The sequence below is a fragment of the Antechinus flavipes genome, chromosome 1, assembly GCF_016432865.1.
Source record: "Antechinus flavipes isolate AdamAnt ecotype Samford, QLD, Australia chromosome 1, AdamAnt_v2, whole genome shotgun sequence".
NCBI classification, from domain to species: Eukaryota; Metazoa; Chordata; class Mammalia; order Dasyuromorphia; family Dasyuridae; genus Antechinus; species Antechinus flavipes.
In genome coordinates this window covers 665,537,764-665,556,427 of record NC_067398.1, presented here as the reverse complement: position 1 = coordinate 665,556,427, position 18,664 = coordinate 665,537,764, and the positions used below count along the sequence as shown (strand labels likewise).

Sequence of the window (18,664 nt, the reverse complement as noted above, 5' to 3'; positions counted from 1 at the left end):
ATAATAGAATATGATTAAATCAAGATTGCTCTTAACTTCCCCACTAATGATATATAATTTGTTCCATTATAGTTCTTTTTTAAAGGATATCTCAAAGAAATCTGTAAGAGTTCTTGAAAGGGTATGATGAAATCTAAAAAAACTGTTGTACAATGCTCATCAATCCTAAACTTGTTTTGAAGTAAAAAACAATATGGAATTAAATATAACTACTGTTTTGAAGTAGCAAAAGACAAGCAGGTAATAGTAATAGTAACAGAACACTTTGATTTGGCTGCACAGAACCATGAAGACTAAAAGCATGAATATACATCCCAAAGAGTTACAAGGTTCTTTATTCTGTAGTTTTTATATATATACATACATATATATTTTTTCAATAATTATAACTTTTATTGACAGAATCCATGCCTGGGTAATTTTTTACAACATTATCCCTTGGACTCACTTCTGTTCCAACTTTTCCCCTCTCTTCCTTCACCCCCAGATGGCAAGCAGTCCTATACATGTTAAATATGTCACAGTATTTCCTAGATACAATATATGTATGCAGAACCAAACAGTTCTCTTGCTGTACAGGAAGAGCTGGATTCAGAAGGTAAAAATAACCCAGGAAGAAAAAACAAAAATGCAAACAGTTTACATTCATTTCCCAGTGTTCTTTCTTTAGATGTAGCTGCTTCTGTCCATCATTGATCAATTGAAACTGAGTTAGATCTTCTCTTTGTCGAAGAAATCTACTTCTAGAAGTAATGATTTCCATTATTTCCAAATATATTTATTCTGATATAAAAGTTCAAAGACAGATTTTTCCTAAAAGGGAAAATGTGGAAATGGGAGTAATTTGGAATTGGATACATCCAGAATACATCCTCATACAGTATCGTTGTTGAAGTATAATGATTTCCTGGTTCTGCTCATTTCATTTAGCATCAGTTCATGTAAGTCTCTCCCAAGTCTCTCTGTATTCATTCTGATGGTCATTTCTTACAGAACAATGATATTCCATAACATTCATATACCACAATTTACCTAACCATTCTCCAATTGCTGGGCATCCATTCATTTACCAGTTTCTAGTCATGTAGTAATGTATTTTCTTAAATAATATATAACTTCTTTCCCTGTCTCCTCTTTTTTCTAATTTCTTTGATGAGAGAAAATCAAAATTACTCTAAAAAACCTGTAGGTGAGTCTATTCTATGGATGACACATTATAATGAGGTCGTTAATCTCAGCATTTCCTCCATTTAAAAAGTTTATAACTGATCTGTACCTCCTCATCATTGTTTTTCTCTCAATCCTCCCTGAAAGATTTGCCAGCATATTAAAAGGTTTATTTATTATTCTTTTAGTATTTTATTGTGCCACTGCAACATCTTTGTTATCATATTAGAGGGATTTAAAACTCTCATCTTGTACCTTGAGTTCATTTTCTCTGTATCAGGACTTAGGTATGATGTGTCTTTATCAGTCCTCTGGAATTGATGGTTGCTCATTGCATTAATTCCTTCCAATTTTTTTTATTTAAAATGTTATTTTATAAATCGTTTTCTGGGTTATGGTCACATCACTGCATCAATACATTTAATTCTTTCCCGTTTTTTTTGAAATGGTCTCTTACAATTTCTTACTCCTAAATAAGCAATAGGCTGTTTGGTCTCTTATCATAATTTCTTACACCTCAAACAGCAATAGGGTACTTACACACCCTACGAATGCGGTTGCTATTACAGTCAGAAGTAGGATTACTCCAATGTTTCATGTTTCTTTGTAGAGGTAAGATCCGTAGTAGATTCCCTGGCCAACATGAAGGAAGAGGCATGTGAAAAATATTGAGGCTCTGTTGGCATGAAGGTTGTGGATTAGTCAGACATGGTTGACAGATGTGGGCGACAGAGGAGAAGGCAGTAAGGGTGTCTGAGGTATAATGTATTGCGAGGAAAAGAACTGTGAGGATTTGGATGATTAGGCATACTCCTAATAGGGACCCAAAGTTTCATCAGGCAGAAATGTTAGATGGTGCAGGGAAGTCGATGAATGAGTGGTTGATGATTTTTATAAGTGCGTGGGTCTTACATAGATTGGTCATTAGTTTTTGTAGTTAAAATACAACAATGATTTTTCATGCCATAGGTTATGGTCAGAGTCCATACTAAAACTTCTATGGAAATGATGATAGTTTTTTTATTGTCCTTGCTATTAATTTTTGGGTTTGTTGCTTTTGCCTCTAAGCCTTCTCCTGTGTATGGAGGTCTGAGTCCCCAGTCATATAGGTGGTAGTTTCCAGGGTTTGAAAAAAAAAACAGTTATAGCACTGTTATAAACATTTTTACACATATGATTTTTCCCCCCCTAAATCTCTTTGTGGTGTAAGAGGTCTTCTGGATTGTTGTGGCTTAGCTCCCAAAGTTATAATTGGTTGTTTTTCTCGTCAGAGTTCTATAATAATATAGAACTTTGTTCATTTTCTTTTGTTACTATGAATATTATGTAAACTGATCTCCATGTTCTTTTTGCCTTTGCTATGACTCATTTCATACAATTTCCCTATATTTTCTCTGCATTTTTTCTAGTTGTCACTTTTATGACACAAAACATACAGTTACATTTATATACTACAGTTTGCCCAACCGTTCTGGAATCTGTATAAGCATGTAGTATCTTTCCCTGTAAAGCATCGCATACATGAAATACATACTGTTTTCCTCGTCATTGCTACTGAATTTTTTAACCATATGCAATAAGTGTTCAGTGCTGACCAAATAAATCCTTGAAATTTTCTGTTTTTCCTGTTACCTTTATTAGTTAAATATGGAGGAACTGGATTGTAAACTAATTACCCTAGAGATTTGGCTGACATAGTTCTGTAGGTTTTATGGGGTTGTTCAGTCTGTATAATAAAATTAATGGTTAACATTTCTTTTTTTCTTTTCTTTTTTGCAGAGTTCCTAGTGGAGAATGCAATGGGATCAATAGCATGTCTGTGGAGAGTGGCCCTGGGACAAGACTGAGAAATTTACCAGTAATGGGGGATGGACTAGAAACTACACAAATGTCTACAACGCAGGCCCAGGCCCAACCCCAACAAGGCAGCACTGCAGGCAGTAATCCCCCACCCCCAGAGACTTCCAATCCTAACAAACCCAAGAGACAAACTAACCAACTGCAATATCTGCTCAAAGTGGTGCTTAAGACGTTATGGAAACATCAGTTTGCGTGGCCTTTTCAACAGCCTGTGGATGCAGTCAAGCTAAACCTCCCTGTAAGTACCGTGGCTTGAACACTTTCAGCTTGCCACATTTTAGCCAGTTAAAACAACTAGAATGCTCATTCTATATTTATTTTTCTGACCTGTCCCAGAGAAATAATTTTCTAAGAGTTTAAAAGTCTAGCCATTCTATTTATCTGAGTGATTTTAGGGCGGTTTTTGAGTTGCTATATCAATTAACTAGCATTTATTAAGTATGTCAGATATTATTCTAGGTATTGGGAGAATACATGAAACGGAAACTTAAATTCTACAATTATGAAACAGATTCTAATGAGAAAATCAAAAAATCCAAATGCATTTACAGAATAAAATACAAAATAACGAAGAATTAGTTTGGGAGTGTTTGTACTAACATTGTAGAATGTAGGGGTTCATTATAGACGCTGTCAACTGAGCTCTGTCTTTGATAAAAAGAAGGATTCTATGAAATGCTAGTGAAAGGGAAGTTCATACTTGGAATAGGTTAGAGCCAGTATAAATGCATGGAGATGGAAAAGGTATGTGAAGGACACTGAGACCAGTTGCCCAGTGAGTCTAGAAAAATGGTCGACAATTACGAAAGGGGTTAACAGATAAAGATGTTTATAGTTTATTTTAGAAGCAGTAGGTGAGCTTCTAGAGTTTATGAAGAGGATAATATGGTCATATTTGTGCACAATACAAATCTTTTTGTAGCAAGAAGCAGAATGGTTTAAAAAAAAAAAAGAAAGAAAACGGGAAAAACAATTTAAAAACTTACAGTAATCTAGGCAAAAAGTGATTTAGGGTACTATATAAGTTGAAAGAAAGGGATTAGATGAGAAAAAATGTTGGTAGAAATTGCAAGATTTGTCGATTAATTAGATAGATGTATGAGGTGAAGGAGACTGAGAAGATGATTCCATTCTTAAGATATTAGGATATCAGAAGGTGTTGCTTTTGACAGAAATAGGAAAGTTTTTAAAAGGGGAGGTTGTACTGGAAAAATTAATGAATTTAGTTTTGGACATGTTGATCCTGATATGTCTAATAAATGATTGTTACTCCAGGATTAAAGTTCTTGAGAGACTAGAGCTGGATATCCAGGTGTCTGAATCATTTCTGTACTAGTGATAGTTAAATGGGAATTCATGAGTAATTCTGCAAGAGAGAAAATAGAGGAATAAGAGATAAGGGCCTTGGACAGAATCTTGGCAAGTATCCATAGTTACAGATGTGTCTATTAACAATGAGCCAAAAAAAGGATGGAGAAAGAACAGAAAGAAGAATAAATAAAAAGTTATTCATATATACATAGAGAAGAGATAGTTCTTATACCTAAGAGTAGTTAGTCAGCAGTATATCAAATGCATCAAATAAATTGGAAAGAATGAGACCTAAGAAAAGACTATCCCATTTTGCAACTTAGTACATCATTAGCTATTTTAGCAAGAGCAGTTTTAGTTGAGCATTTAGCTCAGAAATCAAATTTCACAGGTAAGGAGTGAGAGGAGGTCAAGTTAAAAGCAGCAGTTATAGTCTTTTCAAAGTAAGAAAGGGAAGCAAAAACTTCGTTTATAACTTGATGATTGTAGAATCTAATGAAAATTTTTTTGAGGAGTGAGAGGACTTGAACATATTTGAAATAGCATTAAGAAAACAATTAGAGATAAGGAAAGGGTAGATTGGAGACAGTGTAAGGACATGAGAATGAAACTTTGAGAATATTGTTTTCAATAGCACTGAGGCATGAAGATGAAAACAGAAAAACAAAAGAAATGATACAGTAGCCTGTTAGAATTATAAATAATCTTTTTAAAGTTTTCCTATGGTTTATTCTTTGGTTTGAATTTTCTGAATTTTTCTAATTTATGATTTTACTACATTTTCCCTTCATTTATATCCATGTAAGTGTTTCTCAGCAGGGATAAGTAGAAGGAGTGAAGGGGGTGGGGGAGGTGGGGCGCAGGAGGAAGCCCAGGAAAGCTTTTCTTTGAGGATTAGATCATGATGTTTTTCCTTCCTGGTTGTTGTGTGGTGTGTTTTTTCAGGATATAGATAAGCAGGATCATAAGAGCCTGCATTCTCTATAAGCAACTCTGGGGATCCAGAGAAGAAAGACTTCTTTTTTAACTATTGAAATCATTTAGTTTAAGATTATAGTCATTGCTGAATACTCTGTACCTTTGATTGTATGTTTATCTTTTCTTTTGAGGTTAGGGTCATAGTATTCAGTTATTTTCCTTCCGTCACTGACATCTTTGTACATCAAATCAGGCCCTTTGTATACCACCCGATCTTTTTCCTTCTCCCCACCCCCCAATTTATCAGTTTCATTTCATCTTTTAAGATTCTGCTCTTGACAGACTTCCCTGTAGAAGTGTTCAATTTTACACCATTAAATCCTCCTTGTACTCTTTTTTATAAAATCTTATTTCTAATGTCACATTACTAAAATTTCCTTCTAAGTTGAAAGTGTCAGTTTTTTATCTCCAAGATTCCCATTATTTCCTTTCTACCAACCATTTCATTTTTGGTCAGAATCTAATCTAAAATAACTGTTCTCCTTCCTCCACTTTTTTCATCTTTCTTTATCCTTTTATTTTTAGAAATTTATTTAGTATTTTATTTTTCCCTAATTACATGGTAAAACTATTTTTAATTATTGGTCTTAAAACTTTGAGTTCCAATTTCTCTTCCTTCCTCCTGCCCTCATTTAAAAAGCAAGTAATTCAATATATGTTATATATGTGTAGTCATGCAAAATATTTCCATAATAGACATGTTTTAAAAGAAAACAGATCAGAAAAAAATGAAGAAAGTAAAACAAGTATGCTTTCATATTTAGACATTATCAAGGCTTTTGAGAATGGATAGCATTTTTTCATTGTAAGTTGTCTTGGATCATTGTATTACTGAGAGTAGCTAAGTTATTCACAGCCAATCATCTTACAGTATTTCTGTTAATTTGTAGTCCATTTCACTTTGCATCAGCTCATGGAAGACCTTCTAGGTTTTTCTGAGGTAATCATGGTCATCATTTCTTCTAGCACAGTTAGTATTCCATCATAGTCCCATACCACAGTTTGTTCAGCCATTCCTCACTTTTTTCTTCTCTGGAACTGTGATGAAGGTGTCCTGAAGCTGCAATTCTGTTATGCTAGTGTTTCTCCTCACCCTAGGACTGGGACATGGATTTGGGGATGGATAAAGTGATAGAATCCTGCCCCCAGTGCCAGCAAAGAAACCTCTGTAATCTCCTTCTGACCTCATGTTCAACCCCTTTCCATCTGTGGACTGAGAACTCTGAAAGCAGCTGCTACCATTGCTGATTCAGTGGTTCCAAGGTTTGTTCCTGGTTTGCTGGGGATTAGACTTGTGTACTTCACTCTTCTCCTGATGCAACAAACCTTTCTTGTTGACCTTTTGAGTTGTCTTGGGCTGTAAAATTGTTTCACTCAGGTTTTTTGTGCATTTTACCATTCTAGAAGTTGTTTACAGTCATTATTCACAGGTATTTTAGAGGTTTTGGAACCTTTATTTCACCATATTGATACTCCGCTTCCCTCCATTTTTTAAAAGATTAAATAATCATTAAGGCAAATTAATAAATAGTAGCTGGTTTGCTTCTGGCTCAGAGTGTTTCAGCAGATGTTTCAATAATTGAAATACCCTGTAATTACAATAACATGCCTCTGTGCCAGTTTAGTAATCTGTTTCCTGCAGTCCTATTTATGCTGTTTGGAAGGTCTTTAGAATATTCTGACAGTAACATTTGTTTCTAGTTTCACTAATCTTCACCCCGGTGTTTTCTATCATGCTTCCTTGCTCCTGTTTCTGGATTTACTGAAATGAATTCTGTAGCATATAGATTTACTCATAATATTCTCTCCTCTCCCCTGACCTTTTTATTTTTTGTCTGTCTAGTATATTTGAAAGTTAGTATGTTCTTTAAGAGCCAAATATTCCATTCATGGGTCTCATCCTATCAAATTTTAGCAACATCCAATGAAGTTAAATTCAGTTCTGTGTAGTAGGATTTATTTCATCTGCTTTGTTACAGTTAATTTTGTGCATTTGCTATAGTATGTAGCCACAGGTTTTTAGACTTTTATTTTCTCCTTTATTTCTTTCTTTATTTGTAGGACTTAAGTCAGGTGGGCTGTTCCTCCACACCATAATCTTGTCTTTCTAATGTTTTAATATATGGTCCAGAAATTAAAATCCAGTTTTCAGATACCATCTTAAACATCTCTTCACTTACTATTACCCTTTTATTGGAACTATAACTGTCATTGAGTCCAATGATCTCCATAACAATTTTGACTTTCACATCTTCATTTGGAAGGGAAGAGGGAAGACTTTATCTTTAGCATTGTTATTATCTGTACTTTATACATGGGTTTTCACTTTTATATCACCCTCTTTGCTACCACAAAATGTACTGCTAAATATTGTTTTCCAGAATAGTTGTACCAATTCACAACTTCACCAAAATGTGTTTGCATTTTTCCATTTCTCTTCCAAGCACTTAGTTCTTGGGTGGTTTTTGTTTGTTTGTTTTTATCTTTGCCAGTTAGATAAAGATGAGGGTAAAACATTAGAGTTTTAATTTGCATTTCTCAATTGCTAGTGATATTTGGGACATTGTCACATTATTGTTAATAGGCTGTACCTTTTCTTTTGGTGTTTGTCCATTTATCTTTATTGTACACATATCAAAATATTTGATGCAAATAATTTTTCCCCAATTGACCTCTTCCCTTCTTGTCTCAGTTGATCATTTTGATTGTATAAAAGCTCTTGAATTTCATAACTTCATGTAATCTAAAGCATCTATTTCATCTTTTGTAGTTGAACCTATTATTTATAAGATGTTACTTATAATGCTTTTGTGAGAGTAAAAAATAGATATTTAAGACTGTACAGTAGAATGGAAAGAACTAGATTTGGAGTCAAAAGATTGTGAATTTCAATCCTTCCTTTGCTATTTTCTCTCTTGAGAAAGTCAGTTTACTCTTTTGGAAACTAACTTTTCATATTAACAAATTTAGGGAACTGAACTTGACCTTCAGACCATATGTAACCTTCCTGCCTCTGTCTGGCACTACAATTCTCTCAGTAAGTGGCAGAGCTTAGATAGAGATCAGTTCTTCTAATTTCTTGTCTTTAATTCTCTGTGGCTATTCCTTTTGATAGTCTCTACCAGATTCTGGAAATCATTCTGAATAAATAATTCTAGAATTATAGCACTTTTAAGTTCTAAAGGTTGGCTAGTACTGACATTTTAATGCAATTAATCATATTTTCTAGTTTCCTTTTTCTTAGCAAATTAGAAATAAAGCTCCAAATTCATAGTTGCCTATAACTTTATTACCTTTTCTTATTATCCAACATAGAGAATAAGTTTTGATCAAACAGTTTCTCACCATCCTACAAATACTTCTTTGCTTCTCCTTATTTGAAATTCCTATTGTATGGGACGGTTTTATCCAAAATTAAACTCTCAGGGTGTCTCAAGGTATAGAACAAAAGATTTATAAGAATCTCGCTAGGGCCGGGCAGTCATCCAGACTCCGAGCAAAAGGGATGTGTCCAGAGCCAGGAGAGAGCCGCCCACCAGTGCCCACTTGCAATTTTTATATAGAGTATCCCAAGAAAAAAAACAGATTCACCCCCAGTACCTCTCATTTATATTCTGATTGGCTACATATGTTGTGTTCCCTGATTAGGAACTGGAATGTTGACAGGTTATAAATCTTTGTATCCTTCTATCCCTCCCCTACCACATGATTTTCAAGAAACCAAAACTTAGGCCTATAGGCTTGAACTACTTTAAGGTTATGAGAGATCTTCACTTCAGCTACTTGTACTCACTATCTTTCTTGTCTTCCAATGTCTCTCTTTAACAATACTCTTGTGTAATCTTTTTAAAAAATATTATATTCATACTTTTAAAAAAATTTACCACTTCTCTAAACTCTACTACTAAGTATAGTCAAAACAAATTAAGAAATGGGTATTTGATATCTGATAGGGGCAGCCAGGTATCAAAGACCCATTTCTTAATTTAGTGCCCTGGAGTGAGAAAAATCTGTGCGAATTCAGCCTGAAATACTTAACAGCTGTGATCTTGGGCAAGTCACTTAACCCTGTTTGCCCTAATTTCCTCATTTGTAAAATGGCTTAAAAAAGGAAAGGGCAAACCATTCCAGTGTGATGGTCAAATCCAGTTAGTTATTGATTGTGCCACTAGAAAAACTTAGCAGAAACTTCCTTGTTCATGACAATTTCTCCTTGACTTGTGAACCTAGTCAGTTATCAAGATTCTTTCAAAAAAGTAACTACTATGTGCCATCTTCTGAACATCAAGTCATTTTAAAAATGTAATACCAGTGCTCAAGTTTGTATTTTGCCAGGGAAAACATATGCATCTATAATAAAAAGCACAAATGAATATATAAGTACAAAATATTTTAAAAATTAATGCAAAGTAATCCAATGTCTATTTGGTGACATATATAGCCACCTTTAACTTGACGATGTACGTTGTTTATTTCATAGGAGCTTCAGGAGAAATCTGTGAGTGTGTTATATTCATTTAATAGATAAAAAACCTAAAGTTTACATGACCTATGTGTAGTCACACACAAGCCTTGTACATATTAGAAATTAAATTAAAACTTTGGCTTCTCTTTTGAGTTCTGATGCCTTTTCATTTTTTTCATTCTACTTCTGATTTGGAGTGGTATATGTGATGTGTAATCATTCCAAGGGTTCTTTTAGGTATAACTAGGAGGATGACTGTGGAAGATCAGCATTACGTAGTGCTATTAGCTGGTTAGTTTGTATGTTGGTCAAAAAAAAAGGCATTGCATCTGTGTATTCTCTATTATTGAATGTGCTAAAATGTTGCAAAAATGAATATTTAAAAAATTGTCTGCACAATTTCTGCCACCCAAACTATTCCCTTCTCCTTTCTCTAGGGGTTTGAATTCAAGCTACTCACAGTGGGCTACTATGGACTGGAAACAAAGCAATCTGTACTTTATGTTGTATTGACATTTAAAACTCTTTTTATTCACTAGGACTATTATAAGATTATTAAAACGCCTATGGACATGGGAACAATCAAGAAGCGCCTGGAGAATAACTACTACTGGAATGCTCATGAATGTATCCAGGACTTTAACACGATGTTTACAAATTGTTACATCTACAATAAGGTAGGATCTCCATGGCTCCTTTCTGAAGGGAAATCTTTGGGTCCATTGTCACTTGACGGGTTTGTTCCTTGGGTTTCTTTGTGGGTTCATTTTCTTTATTAATTCAAGAGATAGGATTACTTTGGGCTTAGCCATTGGTATCTCAAGTGATTATTCACATAGTCTTTCTTAGAATAATAGGTAGAAAGATGTTGAGTGTCTAAAATAAATTTTAATGTGACTTCTTTGATTTTGGGTGTCCTCCAGGATGAGGTTTTACTTAATGATATGGTAGTGTTTTAATTAAAGTCTTGAGTTTATGTTCTGGTGCCCTTTCAATTCTTATTCTGCCCCATGCCCTTTCTGTTAGGTTAATGATAAGAAGAATATTGATGACATTTAAAATGGTAGAATATAAAATTTGGAACTGGAAGTAAGCTTAGAGATGCCCTCGTTCAGCTTCTTCATTTAATAAAATAAGGCTCAGAAAAGTGATGTGACTTGCTCAGGATCATACAGGCTTGTAAATGCATGGAGACAATAGAAATCTAAACCTTCTGACTCCCTGTCTAGTGTTCTTGGTAATATATTTCATTTAGATAATGTAATATGTTAATATTTTCTTTTTTAAAAGCTTTCTTTCTAATGACTGCCTCAATAGAAAAGAATATAACTGAAAAAGAGCAGGGACAGGAGCAGAATTTTTAGCAATCTCAGATGAATGGTTACTCAAGATTCCTACAGTTTCTACAGAATTGGCCATTTAAAAATTTTTGTTTCATTATTGTCCATCTATGAAGCAGGAGCCTTAGTTCCTTCCTGACAGAGAAATGAATCTTCCCTGTTTACATTTCATTTCAGTGCAGAATTTAGCGGGGAAAACCTTAGCACTCTAGTCTCCCTTCCAAAAAGAGAGGAGAGATGGGTTTGTTTGATCAATTGGATTTGAAAATAATCCCCACAGAAAATGTTCTATACTGGTAAATAGTTTTTCTCCTCTTCTTTACCTTCTCCCTTCCCAGGTATTATTTTAAAACAATGTAAGAGAGATAATGTAAGTACCTCTTAGATTTTTAAGAACTGCATATACAGATTTCAAGTCTTGTGATTGCAAAAGAATCACCAGATTGAGAAACAGACTTCAGTATCTGCCTAATATTGTGTGTACTACAGAAATATTACTATTTAGCACTTATCACGGAAGCTGAAAGAGACATTTGTAAGCTCATCTAGTCCAGTCTTTTATTATACAGATTAGAAACATGAGGCTTCTGAAAAGGGAAATTTCACTGGGGTTCTACAGCTGGTGTTAGTGAAGGAATTTTACCCCAAATTTTGAAATGCCAAATTCATTTTTCAATTCTACCAAGCTAGTGACATCTTCTCATTTAGAACCATTCCTCAGAGTCACAGTTGAAGAAAGGGCACAGACAAGAACTACTGTGATAAGCTGATGTCCTTAGTAAAGACCCTAACTAGGAAAATTAAGAAGAGGAAAAGAGTCTCTTAACTTGGGGTTCCTTTTTGAAAAATGTTATTGCATAATGTTTAGAAAAGCAACAGTGTAGGGTGCTGGATCTTGGGGCTGTACACATTGGAGTGCTGGGTACGGAGCTGTCACTTGGTTTGCTATGGTGTGGACAGTGCTACCTGACTCACTCACCATATGTGTCTCGTTAATCCAGCCAGGAGATGACATAGTCTTAATGGCAGAAGCTCTAGAGAAGCTCTTCTTGCAGAAAATCTCTGAATTGCCCCCAGAAGAAACTGAAATCGTAATAGTCCAGGCAAAAGGAAGAGGACGTGGGAGGAAAGAAGCAGGTAGAGTAACTGGTGCTGACCGCCTCAGACACTCCCTTCTTTGCTCCAGGAGCGACCCCACATTACACATCTAACAGTCATTCAGTAATGTTCTATGTGGGAAACTGAAAAGTCTAGTGCTTTTGGCAATCTGTGACTCATTTCAGTTATAAAAGTTTGAAAAATAGCACATCTGTTTCCTTTCTCCTCTCTCTTCTCACTTTTCTCTCTCTCTCTCCCTCTCTTTCTCTCTCTTTCTCTCTCTCTCTCTCTCTCTCTCTCTCTCCCTCTCCCTCTCCTCTCTCTCTCCTTCTCCCTCTCTCCCTCTCCTCTCTCTCCTGTTAGGCTTTAAGAATTAAATTGGGGGGTAGGAGGGATTCTTTGAGGGAGTTCTGAAGTACTATTTTTGATGCCAAAATCTTGAGGGGAATTTGTTACCCCTAAATAAACATAATTGTTGCCTTTGAGATCTTCTGTTGTTTTAAGCTCATGGGAGAGAGCAGGAATTTGGTGTTCTTATTGAACTTATACATATTTTTTTCCACATGACATACTAGTTTTAAGTTGAGAGACATTGACTAAATTTGTGATATATCATTAGCCTTTTGGTAAAAGTTTATCAATCCTTGTTTGGTATTATGTTATTTTTGACAAAAGTCGACTGATAGAATTTCCTGAAACCAAATAATAAGCTGCAGGTCAAAGATTGGAACCCCCTGGTTTATGAGACTTAATTTTATGATGCTTGTTTTTAATTTGGAAATGTGAATGTGTGCATGCATACATTATCTGTATGTACATGTATACATGCATGCATATCTTATTTATTTATTCCTCAGATCCTCCATGTTGGCTTACCTCAAAACTCAAAAGTTCACCAGGAGGAATAGAGCATTTTAAATTGTTAGTTGCAGTTCTTAATTGTATGTAAAAGTTATTTTTAAAATTGTTGCTTTTCTATATCTACTAGCAGCCCCAACTAATAAAAAGTACCATTTTTGACAATATTTCAACTCCAAGGAAAATTGGGGTGTGTTTTATTTAACAATCAGGTGTTTTTCCCTTTTAAACTCAACTCTGTTGCTCGTTAGAATGTTTGGGTGGTGCTACATTCCAATGAACTACCTGGTGGAAGTGCTACTAGAACATCAAAAAGCAACTTACAAGAATGGCAAAAATAAAATCTTTTGTATTATGTTGATTTTATATGTATTTGGGTGCATACATGCATTTAATTCTATACTCTTTAATTCTAAAACTAGGATTGCATAAGCTTAGGTAGAGAAGTATTTCATAATGTTGCAGAAGTTAGGAAAATTGGCTTTCTTTCCCTAGAATTGGTAGTGGAGAGATTTTTCCTCCGCCATATGTCTGCCTGTAGAATTGGTTTAGATAAATTGGAACTAAATAATTTCTTTTGTCTTTTATATTCAATATATACATGTGCATATTACCCATTTCCATTGATTTCCTTCTTCCCTCTTTCTTCCCTCCTCCCCCCAGGTAAAGCTCTTAATTAAAAAAAGCTTTTAGGGAAAGCAAAATTTTACTTTAAAAATTCTGAACTCAGCAAACTTCAGGCAGTTATTGTGTAGAAGGTACTGTAGTAGCTACTAGAAAAAAACAAGTAAAACAGTGCTTGCCATCAAGGAACTTACTTCTCTCCAACAGGGAAGACAACCATAATTTGGCAAACTGTTTAGTATTTTCTGGCTCTTAATTAAGTTTTAATAATGAAAATTATGCATTTAATTGCCAGAGAGCACTCTTTTCTTAATTTTTTTTTTTAAAAATAACTGTCTGATTAAGCTTAAAATGAACTTTGAATTTACCCATCCGTTTACAAGAATACAGTGCTTTTAAGTAGAAATGGGAGTATAAAACTCCCAGGCTTTTATCCAAGACCAGCATTGAAGGGGAGCAGAAAATACTTAAGCTAAAGAAAAGCCTTGAAAAAGGAAATGTTTTCCAAAATAACTTCAGTAAATTTCTTATGAACCCTCATTTTTATACCCTTAAAATACTCAGTTTCTTTCAAAGCATAGTTTAGGTGTTAACACCCATTTGATGCCTTTCTGGATCCCCACAACTGCTTGAACTGGTCTTTTCTCTCCCCACCCCACCCACCCTCATCCTCCTCATCCACCCTCTCTCCCCAATACCCCACTAAAAACTTTTTATGTGTGTGTGTGTATATGTGTGTGTGTGTGTGTGTGTGTGTGTGTGTGTGTGTGTGTGTGTGTGTGTGTGTGTTGTCTCTCTATTAGAATGTTAAATCTTTAAAATCAAGAATTGTTTGGTTTTTGTCATTTAATAAATTGTATTTATTTCTGCAAAAGCTACTGTCTCTTTTTTACTTGGGATATTTCCTTATCCAACTGATTCAAAAGTACTTTTTGAAATACCAATTTTAAGTGATAGTATTTCTGCATAGAAAAACCATGCTTTCTTAAGGACACTATTTTCTGCTCACAGTCTAGACCCTCAAGCAGCTTGAAAGATAATTCTATGAAATAACCTTCAGGAAAGAGTCTCAAGATCATAGGGAAATAATAAATTTCCTGAGGAGGAGGTCACAGATTTGTATAAAAACTTTTGTAAAATCACGCATGCTGCATTTTGCTATTGTCTTGAGTATTCTCAAAAATCCAGAGATTTAGTATTGTGTTTGAGCAATTTTTGTATAATAACGTGTTGAGTACTGCTTGTATTTAGTATTTTTAATCTTTTTTCCTATACCTACAAACCAAAATTATCTGCTTTTTAATTGCATATAACCATTCTTTTCCTTTATTTTTGACAGTGACATCAAAACCTGGAGCCTCAGTGGTACCAAACACAACTCAAGCATCAACCCCACCCCAAACACAGACCCCTCAGCAGAATCTTCCGCCTGTACAAACGACTCATTCCTTTCCTGCTGTAACCCCTGATCTTATCATCCAGACTCCAGCAATGACAGTGGTGCCTGCCCAGACACTTCAAACTCCACCACCCCCACCCCCACCCCCACCACCACCACCCCCTCAGGTTCCTCAGCCAATTCAGACACACCCACCCATCATTGCAACTGCCCCACAGCCTGTGAAGGTGAGTAACTTTGTTAATCAGTTAATAGAAAGTAAAATTAAGACACTTAGAGATTGTGTTTTTACCCTCCCAAAGTTTTATAATTCAAAAAATTTACTGATGATATTGAAATCTAATAGTCTTAATATTTTTTTTCATAGCCATATAGACATCTCTTATCAATAAACTGCTACTTTTTCTCCTTTGACCATCGCATTTTCCATAGATGTTAGGTTCTGAATTCGTACATAACAAGAATATCTTTAAAGTAGTAGAATAGAGATGGAAAAGCATTCTGGTAGGCTGAAGGGGCTTTTAACTCAAGGGTGATCATATATTGACTCAATTTCTAATATTGTCATTTGTATCCAGACAAAAAAAGGGGTGAAGAGGAAAGCAGATACCACCACACCCACCACCATTGACCCCATTCATGAATCACCTTCACTGCCCACGGAACCCAAATCTACAAAGCTGGGCCCCCGTCGGGAAAGTAGCCGCCCAGTAAAGCCTCCAAAGAAGGATGTCCCAGATTCCCAGCAACATACAGTAGAGAAGAGTAATAAAGTGTCAGAGCAATTAAAATATTGCACTGGCATCATCAAGGAGATGTTTGCCAAGAAACATGCAGCCTATGCTTGGCCATTCTATAAACCTGTGGATGTAGAAGCTTTAGGCCTGCATGATTATTGTGATATTATCAAGCACCCAATGGACCTGAGCACAATCAAAGTGAGTAATTGTTTAGGTGACAGAAGTGTGTAGATAATTTGAGTGGGGAGAACTAAGAACTAGGACATTTTAGTGGATTAGGACAATTAATTTTTTACCTGTTGAGAAATTCTTAATAGAGCTGCAGTTGCACAATGTTGATCAATTACTAACTAATACTTCACTATTTTGTTCTCAGGAGATCTCCTAAATAGACCTAATTCAATAATGTGGCAACAATATTCACCCATGACACTTTCTAGTATCTGGACAGTTATGTGTAAAGTTGCTGAAGTTTCCAGCTTACCATCAGCTAGCTCCCCCTGCTGGCTATTTTGGGATAGCTCTCTGATAAAATGAGTTGCCCCTGTTTGCTGATTTATCAGTTAATATTTTAGTCAGGTTTTCTCTCTCTTTTCTTGAACATAGGACAGTGAGAATGGTACTTTTTTTAGTTTTATTTTTTTCTCTTAATGTGATGAATCGACTAGTGGTGCTTCAATATGTGTCTTGGATAGCTCACGATTATAAGACATATAAAGAGCTTTCTTCAAAAAAGCCATGTGAGCTGGCCTAACATATTTATTAGGCCACTTATAATTCATTTTATAGTGAATACAGTAGAAATTGGATTTGTTTCATCCTGGATTTGACTGCCAGAGCCAGGATTCAAACTCGGAGATCCCTTGAAACTCCAAGCCCAATATTTTTTCTACTGTGTTAAACTCTTTAAAGCATATTTCATTTTCACATACTTCATACTTTGCTTATACTTTGACTTTGCCCATGTTCCTAAATTCTTTTTCTGGTTATTTTTGTTACAATCAGTTTTATAGATATAGAATTAGGCACAGCAAGGGAAAAGGATTTGCCTGTAATCAAATTGCTAGCAAGGCAAAGGGATTTGCCTTGTAATCAAATAGCTAAGCAATAGCCATAACAAAACTTAGAAATTATATTTTTGACTTCTAATCCAGTTGTCATAATTATCCAGAAGCATTATTATGCTGAGAAGCTCAGAACAGTTTTTCAGAGCAAGTACATGGAAAATTATTGTTATAGTTGTCTTTTTCAGTTGATTCTGCCCCTTACTATTGGAAATTCAAATGCAGAGTACTAATATCAAGTGTCAAGATAACTTAATGGATATTCTTTAAGGATAAATTAAATATGCAGTAGAATTTGGCATATTCCTTCAAAGTTGGCCTTTCCATTTTGCCTTAGGGGTGGGTGTGTGTGTGTGTGTGTGTGTCTGTCTGTCTATCTGTCTCTGTTTGCATGGTATTAATTGTAACAATTTTTCTTTAGTCTAAACTGGAGACCCGGGAGTACAGAGATGCTCAGGAATTTGCTGCAGATGTCCGATTGATGTTTTCTAATTGTTACAAATACAATCCTCCTGACCATGAGGTAGTAGCCATGGCACGGAAACTTCAGGTGAGGATTTTAGGGAATGTCATATTAATGATTTCCCTATTTAGTTGAAATAGATAAACAACTTGGAAACAATTTTAATTACTCAAGAATTGTGAGTTTGAGTGATGTTTCTTTTTTGCTATAATGATTTAGAATAGAAAGATTTCAGAATGGGAGACAGCATGTAGAGGGAGACACTGAATTTGAAACCTGAGAACATAAGTTCAGACCTGAGCTCAGCTGCTTAACAATGATATGACCTTGAACAAAAAAAACTTTACTTTTCTGTATCTTAGTTTCTTTTATCTTTTAAGATCATGATCTTTGGAAGTGGAAGAATTAGTAACGAACAGTATGTGTTGAAATTTACCCACAAAGTGGTAGAGACTTGACCTCTCTTGTATTTATGGATTTGGGGATGGAAGAGTGGGAACTGGGATTAAAGCATAATTGTTACTTAATAATGGGTTATTTGAATCAATTGAATTCTATTTTAAAATTGTGTCTTTATAGAATAAATAAAAGTATTTTAAATCTGGGCATCCTCTGTCTAATTGGCTCTCTTATTAATGTTCAAATCAAAATAATATCTAGAAGAAGGGGTCTGCTGGATGACCTAAGTATTTGAAACTTAGAAAAACTTTGAAGTATATCAATGCAGAATTATATCAATGCAGAATTTCCTTACAGCCACATTTCCATTTGACATGTAAATCTTCCCAAGTATCAAAAAATAGGACCACTCTTGAAGCCCTCAAATAAATCCAGGTAGATTTGTCACCTATGTACATTCTGCCTTCCGGGTTTTTTTGGTTGAACTTGTCACTTAGCTAAATTGATTCTTCAGTGATAGATATTTCATCTCTTCTAGTGTTATCAAACACTAGAAATGGGCTACCAAATTATACGTAGGGATCAGAACTTTGAGGTCTTCTTGTTGACTTAGAAAACTATATATTAGCCTTAACTATATTATATTTTTATTTGATTATTATTTAACAATTACATATTTAACTAGTTCATCCACAATCTGTGTTTGACGCCTGATCTATTTTGCTTTGCACATGACAGTCAGCCAAAGCTTAGATTGAGTTAGACTTAATTACTAAAAACTCAGTCACATTTACATACATACATAGGACTAATAAGAAAAAGGATTTAGATTTTTGACCCCATCCTCTTCTAAATTGCTCTAAGAAACATCTGGATTTCAGCGTGTAGTATATGACCA

The 18,664-nt window shown here is 34.9% G+C and overlaps 1 protein-coding gene across 4 annotated transcripts in view; it reads left to right on the top strand.

Moving 5' to 3' along the window:
• BRD4 (bromodomain containing 4) overlaps positions 1–18,664 on the top strand; it is a 156,371-nt gene that overhangs the window by 77,233 nt on the left and 60,474 nt on the right. For 3 of the 4 annotated variants that reach the window (XM_051972028.1, XM_051972027.1, XM_051972026.1), the window contains 6 exons: positions 2,947–3,265; positions 10,321–10,458; positions 12,123–12,258; positions 15,041–15,327; positions 15,679–16,038; positions 17,326–17,454. In XM_051972028.1, coding sequence (XP_051827988.1) covers positions 2,981–3,265; positions 10,321–10,458; positions 12,123–12,258; positions 15,041–15,327; positions 15,679–16,038; positions 17,326–17,454 — 1,335 coding nt within the window. In that variant the 5' untranslated portion in view covers positions 2,947–2,980. Of the gene's footprint in view, positions 1–2,946; positions 3,266–10,320; positions 10,459–12,122; positions 12,259–15,040; positions 15,328–15,678; positions 16,039–17,325; positions 17,455–18,664 lie in introns of those variants that run through there. The other variant, XM_051972029.1, reaches the window with a different exon arrangement.